Here is a 14,982-nt window from a genome sequence, read left to right as displayed (position 1 = left end):
GTTAAACTAATGTGGACACGTGTCTTTCTATCAGGGCAGTGGCTAAGCCGCCCTCTAGTGACAGTATTTATGAACTACCACATATATCTAAAATTGCAGCTTGATATAGTTCAACTTCACTAGTGACTTTTGTGTGATTATCTACTGTAATCAAAATGTGTGCTTTAGACACATGGACGCAGCCATCTCTAACATTTAAATAACAAATACTTGATATTTCCCACTTTTTGTCTTAACAAGTCTCACTGACTAGCAGTTAGTTAGGACTAATTAGTCTTACTTTTCATCTTCCAGTTAGCCCATCTATATCTTTATGTAACTGATTTAAACAAGTTATGACCAGAAAAAAAATTGAAATGCCTTGAAATGCCCTGCTTAGACTAGTCTAAGCAGTTTACGAAACTGGCCCCATAATACAGAAGTGCGTATGTCCCCGTTAACTTTAAATGTGAGAACAAATAAATTTAACTTTTCTGAGTCTCAACGAAGCACTAAAGGGATAGGTTACCAAAATGACAATTCTGTCATGTACTCACCCTCTTGTCATTCTAAACTTGAATGACTTTCTATTTTCTGCAGAACACAGATTTTGAAGAATGTTGGTAACCAAACAATGGTGGTACCAATTCACTTCTATTTTATTGGACAAAAAACCAATGAGTACTGCTGTTGTTTGGTTACCAACATTCTTATAAAATGACTTCTGTGTTCTGCATAAGAAAAATCGTACTAGTTTGAAATGACAAGAGGCTGAGTAAATGATGGCAGAACATGTATTTGGTGTAAACTCTAACTTTAAAGGAATGAAGACCAGACTGTGAAAACCTCATATTAAAATCACACAGTTCTACCAAACCAAACACCTTAAAAAGCCATCACAACATTGAGAGTGGCGCAGAGACCTTCGGCTGACAAGAAACTTTATAGATGGCCAATTTCCTAATTTTGCTACGCCCTTTTTTTGTATGAATAACCTTTGTGAAGCCTCTTCTTAGTGCCACATTTTAAGTCACAAAGGGACTGAATTTTCAATTGTTGCACACTAAAATACTACTCATGCCATATAGACCACTTTGCTAAATGTAAACACTGGTCCAGAAGCACTTCTGGTTTCGGTTTTAAATGAACACATTTTAATTCAGAAATTTTTAATTCACTTATTTTGATCCAGTTATAAATGTTCTGTAAAACAAGAGGTTTTTCTAGATCAGTGTTGTTTACGTCTTCCAAAGCGGTCCGTAAAGATGTGGTATTGCATATGGAATTTTAAATTCAGCACTTGTTTTCCAGAAATCATTGATCAAGTTGTAATCTTGCAGTATAAAGAGACTTCCTTACCAATAATAACAAACAACCCGAAAAAAGAAAACGCGTTGGATGTTTTTAAAAAAGAAAAGAGTCAGTTTTTGTGGTACAAATGACTTTATTTTGGTCAGCAAACTTAAGCCATGAACTCATAGGGGATGGGCTCCAATAGCTGAGGCTCGTTGTTCTTGGTGCTGACGAAGTGAGCTGTCCGTGGAGCAGCAGGCTGGAAGGGAATGAGATTATATCAGCAAAAGAGCTAATGAAAGTGTCAATGTGAAAGTGAAGATGGTTAACAGCCATGACTAGCATTTGAAGACATCGCAAATTGTGATTAACCAATGATGTTGGTCAAAATTTACACACTTAACATCCCTGACTTGCATTTTTCTCAAAGCTTAAAAATTTACAACATCCAGCTAACAAAAACTAACATGGTACATGAAGTATTTGAAAAAACAATGATGTGCATGAAAATCTGATAAGTATGCATGTACTAAGAAAACGTCCCCATACCTGACGCTTCAGCTCAATCCAGGTGCCCTGTTGCTTGGCCTCCACCTTTTTCTTCTCGTTCTCCTTCACACGTTGCAAGAAGCTGTCTCTGCTCTTCGAGTGTCTAATATGCTCAATGCGCACATTAATTCTCTTAGCCAGGATCCTTCCCCTGTAAGTCACAACAATGGTTTTACATTAAAACAAGGGTTATGATGTGCATTTACAACTTTCACACATTAGACATGTTCCTTTATTGAAAATATGGTACAGACAGTAATACATCTGTCCAGGGTTCATGAGGATAACTGCTCTACCCCATATGAATGACCATACAGGACACTTGGATGCCCCTATGGTAAAGTGAATGGGGATGAAACAGCAAAAATACTCCAGCTTACCATCAAAAGGGTTGCAGTGTAAAGATTCACAAAATGGTCTAAAATACTCTCAAAAACAAACTCCTCCAGCCGTTTCGAACTAGTCACCTTACTAAAACTAAAAGCAATTCAAATGAAGCCTGCATTTGAAGTGATGAAAGCATCTTGACTTACTTGACTTGCTTGTTGACAATGATGCCTACAGCATGCTGTGTAACGTTGTAAACACGTCCAGTTTTACCATGATAGCATTTATGAGGCATCCCCTTCTGAATGGTACCTGTGCCCTGTTGAAATGGACGATACATCCCATAAATTACTCTCAGAAAAAGGTTTGACCACTATGCTTGTCATGGGATGAAACGTACCTTGATATCGACGATATCACCCTTCTTGTAGATACGCATGTAAGTGGACAGTGGGATTGGACCTGTAAAAGAATGAAATGAGCAATGTCAGACATAAATGTATACGTGAAAATGCTGTCCAAACAGTAAAAGTGCGATTCGTGTAAACTCACCATGCTTGCGGAAGGGCCTGGCAAACATATACCTGGTACCCCTTCTCTTGCCTCTTGTGTTCGTCATGATGCCCGATTACTAGCCAAGGAAAATATAAAGAAAAGTTTGAATTCAGTTCCATCAAATACTTCCTCCAAAAAACATTTGATATCCAATAGCAAATGAAATACACGTAAAACACAGTAAAAACGATAGGAACGTTGTTAAAGCTTATGGCAACACAATAAGTAACGTTACACACTAACGTACACCGACATTTTGAGGTTGATGTACTCATAAACGTTACCATATATAATGAACATAATCAAGAAAAAGCATAAAATCTTGGCTTCAATAGGAATGACGCAATCATTGCACATTTTATGTCAAGTAATGCAACTGGACAGAAAAGGGAAAAGTTCGATTATAAATGCCATCAAAACTGACAAATCACTGAATTAAAACTCTAACGTGACATCAAAAACCTTGAACTACCTACAACCTTTTAGATCTATTGTATCAGTATTCATTTCAGCACATCACTAGCAGACCCTGTTCTGTAAACGCATGGCCCACATGGACAGCACGCTACAGTTTGACGCCGTTTTTAATCTTTACAGCCTCCATCGTCAAACAGTTGGGCTTGATTTTGATACTAGATTAAGCAAGGAATTGTTTGCGCGTTTTGAATGACAGTTCTGCGCACTGAATGATACATTACATTATGATTTAATACATAAAGTCTGGAGCACATCTTACCCCCAGTTGCACGCAAGATGGCGGGTACGGCGGAAAGAGGCCGAGAGGGTCCTGCGGTTCTTCCTTCAAAGCGCGGATAGTAGCACTAGTCATTTGCCTGAGTAAAATGATCAGCTATAGCGCTCTAAAAGTAGTGATGTCATCGTGAAAAAACAATCTCACTTATTTGTACGTGAATTTACTATTTTAATCACCTACTTGCAAAATGATTACATAGTTTTCATTTTAAATCAGTCGTGATTACAATGTAGTTTTATTCTCATATACTCCAAAGTAATAAATAAAACCGGAACCAATAAATAAAATTGGTTTAAAAATCAAACAAGCTCTCTCGTGAACTGTGTTTACAGTCGACTGCTACTACTAGAATCCAAAGAAAAGGGCAATTAAAAAGAAAATAATTGAGACAATAACAATAAACATCTATATTGCTGAGCTTTTTTGTGCCCAACATATCACGTAACGTTTCACATACACATATAATCCTAACACATAAACACTAAATATTATGAGAATTTTACATAACATGTCAAAAAATGTGAAACCCAAACCAATACAAAACTAACGATATACGTCTCGTTATTACAAATGGAAAAAAACATTACTTCCTTTTGCATCAGGTTCCTGATTGAAAGGCGCTAAGACCCCGCGGAATGCCCTCTGGCAGGGACGCAGTCTGTCCTCACGGGGACTCCTCTTCGCCTCCGCGCGGTGATTGGGTGGAAGATGGCGCTGGGCGAATGGAAATCCTAATGACAGTTTCCAAATTTGCCTCTTTTTGTACCATGGTGAGTAAATATCCCTTCAATCGAGGTTTATTGGACGTCGGTCATTGCGTGATACTATAATCGGTAGCGTCCAGCTTTAGTTATGTGAATGGTGACTGTGAATTGGACTCCTTGGGTTACCAGTTTTCCTCTGCTGCAGTTGCGAGCTGTCTTTATCCGTGTGTGTGCCTGCTATAAATTTAGCATTGGGCCTAAATATTTACGATACGAATCATATTTGGCGTGATACGAATAGTTTGTCCTTATAATACAATCTTAAATATCTCAATCCTTACAGGATTTTGCTGAAGGCAGCAAAGCGGAGATGTGCTAACTGCTGAGCTGAAGTGTCATTCAGCGCGGGTTATGATCGCGAGTAATGCGTAATAAAGGAGAATCGGTGACAACTAAATAATCTCCGGTTATTATTTCAAGTTAACCAGACAATAGTGTTGTGTTTTAGACAAGCAGTTTTAACCATGATAAATCTAGTCATCATGATTTTGTCAAATGCGCTTTATGTACCTGTGCTTTAGTGCTGTGGCTGTTGCGGTCACATCGTGATTGCACAGTGTCCCATCCCCTTTCTAGATCTCCGTATCCTGTTTGTGCCCGGAATCCGGATATATCAGTTTTATTCGTTTGATTGATGCATTGCATTATTTTGCATTTCAAATAAAAAGTTATGAAGCCTAGAATGGCAAAGATTACGGCAGCAAAGCTTACCATGCCAATGTGTGCTAATGTAGTTTCAGTTTCTAGATACTGCACATACGTTTTCATGAGGCGAGAATTTACATTCATTATGTTTTTGTTTAATATTGCAATCTTAAAACAGCAATTCAGAATTACAAAAGGTCAAGTTATGTCATCTGACGTTTCTCTTATTTAAAGATAGCCATAAAATACCTAAATACCATGCCACCACTGTTATTGTTTCTTGTAAAACTTTTAATATAGACATGGCTAAATATAATTTTGTTTTAGTTTTTTTGTGTGTGCGTGCGTGTGTATTACTTTTATGTCAGCATTTATGTTTCTCTTCAGGCATTTTGCTCTTTTGAAACGCTGCGTTTACACAGTTTAAGCCCTGACATTAAAATATCTGTAATCATATTAACGCTTAACATGATATTTGTTTATCTAGTAGTATGCATCTGTAAATGCCTGAAAAAATATTCACCTTTCAGGGCGCCAATGCCTCCGCTTTGGAGAAAGAGATCGGCTCGGAGCAGTTTCCTGTCAACGAGCATTACTTTGGCTTGGTCAATGTAAGCAATGTTTTCTGCCTTCTTAGAAATCGTCTCCTCCAGCCTGTGTGTTTATCGTTGTGTGTGTGTCCTTTGTGTTTTCATCCACAGTTTGGAAACACCTGCTACTGTAATTCTGTGCTCCAGGCTTTGTACTTCTGCCGGCCGTTTCGGGAGAAGATCCTTGCATACAGAAGCCAGCCGCGACGCAAAGAGAACCTGCTCACCTGCTTAGCTGATCTGTTCCACAGTATAGCTAACCAGAAGAGGAAAGTAGGGGTTATCCCTCCTAAAAAGTTCATCACAAGACTACGGAAAGAAAATGGTAAGGAAGATGAACAGGAAGGATTTGGCAAACAGAAAGAGGGTTGTTTAAAAAAGTGCAAATCTGCAAATCATGTCAGCATTAACTCACTCTTTTGTCATTTCAAACCTGTATGACTTTTTTTCTGCAGAACACAAATTAAGATATCTTAAAGTTGGTAACAAAACCAAAGTGTCTACACAATCGAAGTGAATGGATACCGCCATTGTTCGGTTACCAACGTTCTTAAAAGTATCTTCAGTCATACAGGTTTAAAATGACAAGAGAGTGTGTAAATGATGACAGAATTATTATTTTACAGATGCAAAGACTGATAACATTTTGTCTCCGTGCCCGTCCACAGAACTGTTTGATAATTACATGCAGCAAGATGCACACGAGTTCCTAAACTACCTGCTGAACACTATAGCAGATCTGCTACAAGAAGAGCGGAAGCAAGATAAACAAAATGGCAAGCTGGCCAATGGCACACTTGATTCACAGAACAATAACAGCACCCCACCCTCCTCCACCTGGGTTCATGAGATCTTCCAGGGCACGTTGACCAACGAGACACGATGCCTCACTTGTGAAACGGTAATAGTGCAGAGTAACATGTAACTTTAACATAATGGGTATACAGTATAGACCACTTCAGAAGAAGTACACAAAGCTGGTCCAATGCTGGTCTAAAATAACTTCTTGTTTTAGTTTTTAACACTAACAAAACAAAATAAACCAACAGAACATTTATAACCAAATCAAAATGTATGACAAATGTTTTTAAGATTTAACATACAGTATATTTAAGATTAAAAAAAATTCAGTGTTTACATCTCGTGAAGTAGTCTATAACTGATAAACTATATTTTGACAATATGATTTTGTTTAATATGGTGGGTTTTTGATATCTTGTAGATAAGTAGTAAAGATGAGGATTTCTTGGATTTGTCAGTGGATGTTGAGCAGAATACTTCAATCACACACTGTCTCAGGTCTGTGAAAAAACCAGCGCTAACACAAAAATCTTCTGATATAATATTTGTGTCCATTTTAATTAAATTATCATTATTTTACTGTTTCTTTACAGAGGTTTCAGTAATACAGAGACCTTGTGCAGTGAGTATAAATATTACTGCGAGGAATGCAGAAGTAAACAGGAGGCGCACAAACGGTAAGCACTGGAACCTCAAAATATTTTTTTCTAACCATTAATGTACTTTATATTGTCGATACATTAATGCATTTGTGTGTGTCTTTAGAATGCGGGTTAAAAAACTTCCCATGATCCTCGCCTTGCACTTGAAGAGATTCAAATACATGGAGCAACTTCAACGCTACACTAAGCTTAGCTACCGTGTGGTCTTCCCTCTGGAGCTCCGCCTCTTTAACACCTCTGGAGATGCCACCAATCCCGAGAGGCTTTATGACCTGGTCGCTGTGGTGGTGCATTGTGGAAGGTTAGTCAGTACAGATGTTAAATGTTTTCGAGTGCTTATTAACCTATGTTAACATGATTTAATTTAATTTGAACAATTTTCACAATAATCCCTATTGTAAACGGTTACACTTTTACAGAAATGTGTCTATAAAGAGAATAAGAAGCACTGTTTTGTATTCAGGAAGCTTATAAATGTTTTTTTTTTACAGCGGTCCAAACCGGGGACACTACATTGCCATTGTAAAGAGTCATGATTTCTGGCTGCTGTTTGATGATGACATTGTTGAGGTAAGCTGCCAAACATTATTAATAATAGACTTGTAGACTTACATCGCATTAAATGGCCTATCATCATTTGTACAAATGTTTGTCTCTGTAGAAAATCGATGCCCAGGCGATTGAAGAGTTCTATGGATTAACCTCGGAAATTTCCAAGAACTCAGAGTCCGGGTATATCCTGTTTTACCAGTCCAGAGACTGAAAGAGACCAGAGGGGCGTCCCACCATGGACACCTGTGCAACAGGCAGAACCCTGCTGCATCCCACCCGTGCAGGTTCTTTACTGCGGCTGCGCCTCACACACCCCACCCGTCCAAGCCCTCCCTCGCCAGTCTCGATGCAGCAGTTCCGTAGGGCATGATGCAGTCGGAAGGCCCTTTTGAACGTTGTTTGTCAGTTGTATTTACGTTGTGGGAGCGTTTCATCACTCGTGTTAAGTCCTTTACCGTAGAGAGAATGTGTTTTTATGTAAGACTGTATGATATGATGGGGATTTGCATCAACTTTCTCGCTGCGACTTTGTGATTCGCGTGGCTGTGAGGAGGCTGAAGACTTGTGCATGGGGGAAAGGGGTGTGTTTATTATAATGAGGGGAGGGTCTACACGCTCCAGGTGTGGGTCACTGTGGGTTATGTATTTCTACCTTGTACAGAGTGATATTTGTATAAATATTATGAGAATATAATAATATTACTGATATAGCCAAAAAAGAGGATAGAACCAGAAAAGATGTATAACACTATGGTGCACTTTTGATACAGTTTTGTAGATGTTGGCAGGTTAATGTGAGGGTTTGCTTGAGACGGCCTGTTGTGAAATTATCATTTTCTGTTTAAAGAAAAAGAAATAAAAGTGTATACACCAAGAAAGGATGTATGCATGCAAGCATGTAAATATGAGCATATCACCAGCCTGCTGCGATTTGATTGGAATGAGCCGTCGTGTTAGGACTCGTTTTTGGTCTCCCTGGCCACTCGGTGGCCAATGCACATTACTGCAAGATTAAGATTCGTACAGCATCACTCATGTTTCTTCACTTACAGCTCAACCAGATTGTGTGTTGAAATGATTCAGTCCATCCGTTGGCTCATTAATGCTTATAAGATTAGGGAGAATCTTCTTACTCTTACATAAAAACATTACATAAACTCCACTCTGTTTTCAGTGGATTTGCTAAGATTTGATTTGAGGGAGATTTGTTAGCGTTTAACAGCAATACTGAACTCAATTACTATAATGTGGTCTGTTTAACGAGTCATTTGAGACCCACAACAAGCTGGAAAATATACCGTGCGGTTTCATTTATAGTGATGTGGGATCTCTGTTAAATGGGTTAAACGTGAAACTACCCTTACGAAAATTAACATTTGTTTTGTGGTACAGGTGTAGTAACCAAATTTGTTTGGTTTTACTACATTAACCATAGTTTACTATGGTTTTTAACCAAAAACATGGTTTCAAACTGGTTATTTTGTGATAACCATTGTTTTACTACAGTAACCGTGGTTTTTCAATTATAACTGTATTAAAACAATAATGGTACATTTTCGTAAGGTGATGGGGTGAAGGCTGTAAGGAGGGGTTGCAGGAGAGAGAGAGAGAGAGAGAGAGGGGTAAGATAGTGGGTGACACAGATGAGATGTGGATGCTGTTAATAGCACGCGCCGTGAATAGCTCTCACAGGGGAGCAACACGATGTGCATCTTTCCAGAAAGATGCAGGCTGTATGTCAGATAAAGAGGTGTCATCCTGCACAGACACACTGCATCTTCTAGATTCAAAATATAATATAAATGTGCGTAAAATGAGATATTATTATTATGATATTATCATGTTATTCGCTCGTGCACAATTCAGGTGGATTCCCTAGAGCCATGAGTAATATTTATGAGGCATTATGCAACGACACCTGGTAAACCATCGTCAGTATCCGCCCTTGAACAGATAAACAGGGGACAAATAGGTGACGGGACCTTCTTTTTGGTTAGCCGGGCCGATCTGAGACTCAAACCTCACCCCTCCCAGCTTATCGCACAGCCGCAGTCGGTGGCGATGCTCGCGCAGAAGGTGAAGAGCCGCTAACGCTGCTTGCTGTAATACACCGCAAAAAGAAGCAATTCTCCGGTTGAGCATCATCGCATCCGTATCCTCCATCCATTCATCCGCGCGGCGCCGCACCTGCGAACAGCGCTGCCAATTATCACAATGGAAAAGCAACAAGGGCGTATAAACATATAAAAAGGCTCCTCTCCTCCAAGAGACAAGGTAGGGAAGACTCCAAATGGGACGTGAATGGGAACTTGTAGCTTTTTATGGGAAAATGGTTCTGGGAATATTGTAACGCTTACATTGTGTTCATCGTGCAGCAGCATTATTATAATGCCAAGTGCTGGACCAGTGTTATCATCCAGATGGTTACAGTGTACATGACGCTTTGAAATATATATGATAAATGAAAGGTTGCTGATGCAAGGCGAAGCTCTATTATAAGCAGAGGTACCCGCCTTTATTTAATATCAGGGCCCTCCATTCCCTTTTGACTGTTCAGGGATAGCCTACTGTAAGTTGCATCTCAATAGGGTGTATTTTATTATACCATTTAATTGCAGGGAAGCTTGATTTATCTTTAATTTTCTTAATTTGATTCTTAGTTCTGAGCAAAAGGGTAATAATATAGTAGTATTGTGTAGGAAAGAATGGTATAATATAACTAAGCTATCGTTCTGTAAATGGCTTTGCTTGCCTTTGGCCATTGTAAAAGACTGCTTTTCTTGTCATTTTGTTACAATGGTTATAAATCATAATAGATGTATAATTTCATTCAGTTACAAGAATCTTTGATTTTAACATTTCTGTCTACATTTTTGCTCTACAAACAGTTAGCCATATCCATACAACTAGCCTCTAAAAACATTTTTATTAGGAGTAAGGCTGTTTAATGTTTTTGTAGACAGCTGCGTTGTTTTATTGAGTTATTTTGCTGTATTCTTTAAGTTATTATTACCTAATGAAAACAACCAAACTGAAGTTTGAACGATAGAATGCACAATAAAAACATTATTTCATTAAAAAACAAGAGTTATCTGTTTTTCCAAATGAATTCTTCATATAGATAACCCTTTATAATAAGGTTGTATTTGTTAACATTTAGTAAATGCAATAGCTAACATGAACTAACCGAACAACAGGCTTTTATTAATCTTAGTTAATGTTAGTTTCTGCATTTACCAATACATTTTAAAACAAAAGATGTATAACATTAATTCATGCACAATGAATTAACATGGACAACTGTATAGACCACTTCTAACGCTAACGCTGGTCCAAAAGAATAAAAAAATTGAAGTTCTTCTGGAGTGTTTACATTTTGCAAAGTGGGATTAACATTAACAAAGATTATCAAACGCTGAAAATCTACATTACTCATTGTTAGTTCCTAGCCAAGGCATTCACTAATGTTTACAAATACAACCTTATTGTAAAGTGTCATAGAGTTTTACTGAACCTCATTGTTTTGTGCCTTATTTGTGATTTCCTGTGTACTTCATTTTAGAAAGGAGGCAGAATGAGCGAGGAGCTGCCAGTTTCCTCCAGCTGGCTGAACCAAGAACCCACCTGGGGAAGTAGTGGTGCAGGAAGCACAGAGAACTTCACCGTCGGAACGTACCCACCTGCAGTTGTTCTGCCAGCGAGGCCACCTGCCGAGCTTCTCGTTAATCCGTGGGACATCGTGCTGTGCTGTTCTGGTACCCTTATAGCCTGCGAGAACGCCCTAGTTGTTCTGGTCATCTGGCAGAACCCGGCTTTGCGCGCCCCCATGTTTTTGCTGATTGGCAGCCTGGCTCTTGCTGACTTACTGGCCGGCCTGGGGTTAGTCCTGCACTTTACATTTGCGTACCTGCTGCGGTCAGACTCGGCACAGCTCTTGACTGTAGGTCTGGTGGTGGCCTCCTTCTCTGCGTCTGTCTTCAGCTTACTAGCAATTACCATCGACCGTTACCTGTCGCTGTACTACGCCCTCACCTACAACTCTGAACGGACCGCTGCCTTCACATATACAATGCTTGTGCTTCTGTGGGGGGTGTCGTTGTTCCTGGGGTTGCTGCCTGTTACCGGTGTAAACTGCCTAGGGCAGGAGGACAACTGCAGCGTGGTGTGGCCGCTGACAAAAAACAATGTTGCTGTCCTGTCTGTTTCCTTCCTTCTGCTGTTTGGCCTCATGCTTCAGCTTTACGTGCAGATCTGCAAAATCGTCATGCGACATGCACATCAAATCGCCCTGCAGCATCACTTTTTGTCCGCGAGTCCCCATTACGTCACTACGCGGAAAGGTGTCTCTACCCTGGCCATCATTTTGGGCACGTTTGCCGCCTGCTGGATGCCTTTTACCGTGTACTCGCTCATAGCTGATTACACGTACCCACCCTTGTACACCTATGCCACTCTGGTGCCCGCCACCTATAACTCTGTCATCAACCCTGTTATTTATGCCTTCCGCAATCAAGAGATCCAAAAAGCACTCTGGCTGGTCTGCTGCGGTTGTATCCCTGCCAGAATGGCCCACCGGGCACGGACCCCAAGTGATGTCTGATGCAGGAGACGTCTCTGGGCTAGATACTAAAGATGGAATCCTAGGGAATAGCGCAGGCCAAGTCATGCTCTGTCTCCACCTATAAGCTATAGAGCTCCCAAATCCAACGAGAGAATGGGGCGCGTGTTACTGTCTTCCCCTAATTGTTATGTGACAACCACTGCCACACAACCTTTCGCCTGATCCGACCAGCTGCCACACCCTGTCCGGAAACAACGGGAATGGATGCTGTGTGGCAGGCAGCTGTAAATATGTTGTAGATATTTATATAGGCCTAAATGCATTTTGTGTGGTAGCCTGGCCACAGCGGAAGCCCGGGCGGTAAGAGAGGAGGATGAGGGGCAGCACCAGACGGTCCTCCTGACGGGATCCCGAAGCTCATTCATCTCGTCCTGCTGTTGCTGCATTCAAGAACGTGCACTGAACATTAAGTAACCATGGAGTGCTAAAAATAGACAAGGTGCTCGGTGATGCGCACCGCGCATCCTCTGAAGAAAACAATCGAGAGAGAGAAAGAGAGACAGGCGACCAACACCTCACTTTAAATTTCAACGCGAGCGTGCCCGAATGTAAAATGTCCTCCAAAGTCGAAAAACCACGAAGAGCTAACTACAATCTCAGAATGAGATCCACTCTATAAAGCGATCCCATCGAGGCCTTTTTTGTTATGGAAGTTTAACTGGAAATCGTTTTTCTGTCATCCCCGCATGCTCTTCCATAAATGCGAGATGAAAACGACAGGGAAGCGGGAGAAAGTGTTTGTATGTTAATTTAAACGACCCACCCTTTTGATAGTCTAACTTCAAGGGACTGTTGAATACAAACGTGCATTAGGCGCACAATGATAAGAAGCTTGTTTAAATGCGGCGACATGGAAGATGGAAGCGAATGTATTTTCTATTGATTTGCTTTTGATTTACATAGTGTCTAAAATGCTCTGAATAGAGCTTTGCTCTTTTTATTATGCTTGGTTGATAATAATGACTATTGGGTGGTTGGCTTGTACACAATGGTATTTAATAGGATTTGTCTTGAAAATGCATGTGTTGTGTTTGTTAAGACGGATGATTTGGCAAAACATCTTGACAAAGCAGTAGGAGTGTTTTTATTTTGTTGTTAAACAGTAGCGAATCTCACAAAAACATGCCTGTGGCTGATCAACCCCAAAATTTTAAGAATAAATGTGCACACAATTTTTGTCGCAGCTTTGAGTTAAGTGCACTCAACTTTCATATTTCTTACATATTTAAATTGTCTTTACATTATTTTTATTAATTAAAATAAGTGAAGCTATTTCAACTTTCTTAGTTACATCAACTAAACTACTTTCAAAATGAAAAAATAGTAAGTTAAAAAGTGACTAAACAATTTTATTGTATTTAAAGGAATAGTTCACTCAAAAATGAAAATCCTGTCATCTTTACTCAGACATTTCAAAACCGAATGACTTTCTTCTGCAGAACACAAAAGACGATACCAAGAATGTTGGTAACAATGGCAGTACGCAATGAATTGGTTTTGTGTCCATACAATATAAGTGAATGGGTACGGCCATTGTTCGGTCACAAACATTCTCCGAAATATCTTCTTTTTTTGTGTGTTCATCAGAAGAAAGAAAGTCATACGTGAGACTTAATTGCAAAATCTTACTTTATGCAAAATATGTTTTCATTTTCTTTTCTTTAATTCTGGGGCGAAATATGAATCAAGCATGTTTCTGTAAGAACTGCCACACATACAAGAGACCCAGCCCTGCTTAGAGTTTTCATAAACATGATTGTTTGTAGGTTGAATCTCTTTTCCGCAAGACTTTAATGAGCATAACCGCTGTGTGACCTGGCAAAAGATCGTGATGAAAGTCTGTCGTGACCTTTTTCACATATATACTCGATTCACAGCTGAAGCTGTAGTCACCCTACTATTAAGAGGTAACGTTCACCCCTGCTTTTGAGCGTCTGCCCTCCAAATGCCAACCAGCCAATATCCATTTCAGTGCTGTGGCAGACTCCATCAGCAAGCAATAACCCACGGACCAAGCGTTTCATCAAATTTCAGCAATACTCTGGCAGCAATAACAGCCTTGCCCATGCAAAACACAACACCTCAGCTAGCTGAAAACATCTACGAAACCACAGTTAAAAAAAATGTTTTGCGATATAACCTGAGTGAATTCGGGATTAGAAAAAATGGCCAGATGTCCAAATCCCTGAAAAACATGTCCATAATCTCACTGCCTCATGTCCCACAAGGTGACTGTACTCTGCCTGTGGTCATTTACAATATCTATGGATTAAGTCTTTCTGTACAGCCAATGTGACCTACACTGCGGTATGCATTAGCTTTTGTGAACCTTAGAGATGTTTATAACGTGTGAGGTACGTGTTCATATTATACTATATGACTGAGGTGTGACTGTGGCGGTACAACCTGCATGTATGTGTGTACGTGTGAATGCATGCATGTATGATAGTGAGCTGTCGCTCTGGGGACAAAGTTGGGGGTAATAAGGTATATTCTCCATAGACCTGCATGGACTAGAGTGGCTACCAGTCTTCCAATGATTTTGAAGGAGGTGCCCTCTTTACATCGTCTCTGTGGGTCGGACAGACCCTTTTGCCTGAGTAACCTCTGGAAAAATTATTTTGAAACAGCACACGTTGAGTGGGTGTGCGACTTTTCATAGGGCTTAAAGGGATAGTTCACCTAAAAATTGGAATTCTGTCATCATTTATTCACCTTTCTGTCATTAATGATGCTCTTTGCATATAATCTTCTTTTAGAGTTCATGAAAGAAAGAAAATGAACGACAAGCTTAAATTATGTCATATTTTTGGGATGTGCTGTCCCTTTAAAAGTGTGTAGTATAAAAGTGATGCTTATAACAACAGATTGGCCTCCCACATTTGGCCAC

At 39.8% G+C, this 14,982-nt stretch overlaps 3 protein-coding genes across 3 annotated transcripts; 2 read left to right on the top strand and 1 right to left on the bottom strand.

Moving 5' to 3' along the window:
- Positions 1-1,403: 1,403 nt before the first annotated feature.
- Positions 1,404-3,976, bottom strand: rpl21 (ribosomal protein L21). Its single transcript, XM_079488072.1, has 6 exons — positions 3,440-3,976; positions 2,701-2,779; positions 2,549-2,610; positions 2,355-2,467; positions 1,822-1,972; positions 1,404-1,531 (listed from the first exon to the last, which is right to left on the bottom strand). The coding sequence occupies exons 2-6, from the start codon at positions 2,765-2,767 to the stop codon at positions 1,442-1,444; spliced, it is 483 nt and encodes a 160-aa protein (XP_079344198.1). The 5' UTR covers positions 2,768-2,779; positions 3,440-3,976; the 3' UTR covers positions 1,404-1,441.
- A 116-nt stretch (positions 3,977-4,092) lies between these two features.
- On the top strand, positions 4,093-10,547 carry usp12a (ubiquitin specific peptidase 12a; the record flags this gene model as incomplete). Its single annotated transcript, XM_079488071.1, has 9 exons — positions 4,093-4,227; positions 5,397-5,477; positions 5,568-5,781; positions 6,125-6,357; positions 6,679-6,755; positions 6,851-6,934; positions 7,023-7,220; positions 7,411-7,489; positions 7,581-10,547. 9 exons carry the CDS (start codon positions 4,093-4,095, stop codon positions 7,680-7,682), a joined length of 1,203 nt encoding a protein of 400 aa, XP_079344197.1. The 3' UTR covers positions 7,683-10,547.
- A 498-nt stretch (positions 10,548-11,045) lies between these two features.
- Positions 11,046-12,264, top strand: gpr12 (G protein-coupled receptor 12; the record flags this gene model as incomplete). The annotated part of the gene is made up of 1 exon (XM_079447320.1): positions 11,046-12,264. One exon carries the CDS (start codon positions 11,046-11,048, stop codon positions 12,069-12,071), a length of 1,026 nt encoding a protein of 341 aa, XP_079303446.1. The 3' UTR covers positions 12,072-12,264.
- Positions 12,265-14,982: the final 2,718 nt, after the last annotated feature.

The sequence above is a fragment of the Barbatula barbatula genome (assembly GCF_947034865.1).
Source record: "Barbatula barbatula genome assembly, chromosome: 23".
Classification (NCBI taxonomy): domain Eukaryota; kingdom Metazoa; phylum Chordata; class Actinopteri; order Cypriniformes; family Nemacheilidae; genus Barbatula; species Barbatula barbatula.
Note: the sequence above shows the minus strand (reverse complement) of the source record. Positions and strands in the feature narration are given on the sequence as shown.

What these genes read in the sequence shown, in the direction of transcription:
- rpl21 (XM_079488072.1), bottom strand. Translation starts at nt 2,767, where the DNA reads ATGACGAACACAAGAGGCAAGAGAAGGGGTACCAGGTATATGTTTGCC. An exon ending in CAGGCCCTTCCGCAAGCATG is followed by an intron (nt 2,611 to 2,700) that starts GTGAGTTTACAC and finishes ATTCTTTTACAG; the next exon opens with GTCCAATCCCACTGTCCACT. An exon ending in GTGATATCGTCGATATCAAG is followed by an intron (nt 2,468 to 2,548) that starts GTACGTTTCATC and finishes CCATTTCAACAG; the next exon opens with GGCACAGGTACCATTCAGAA.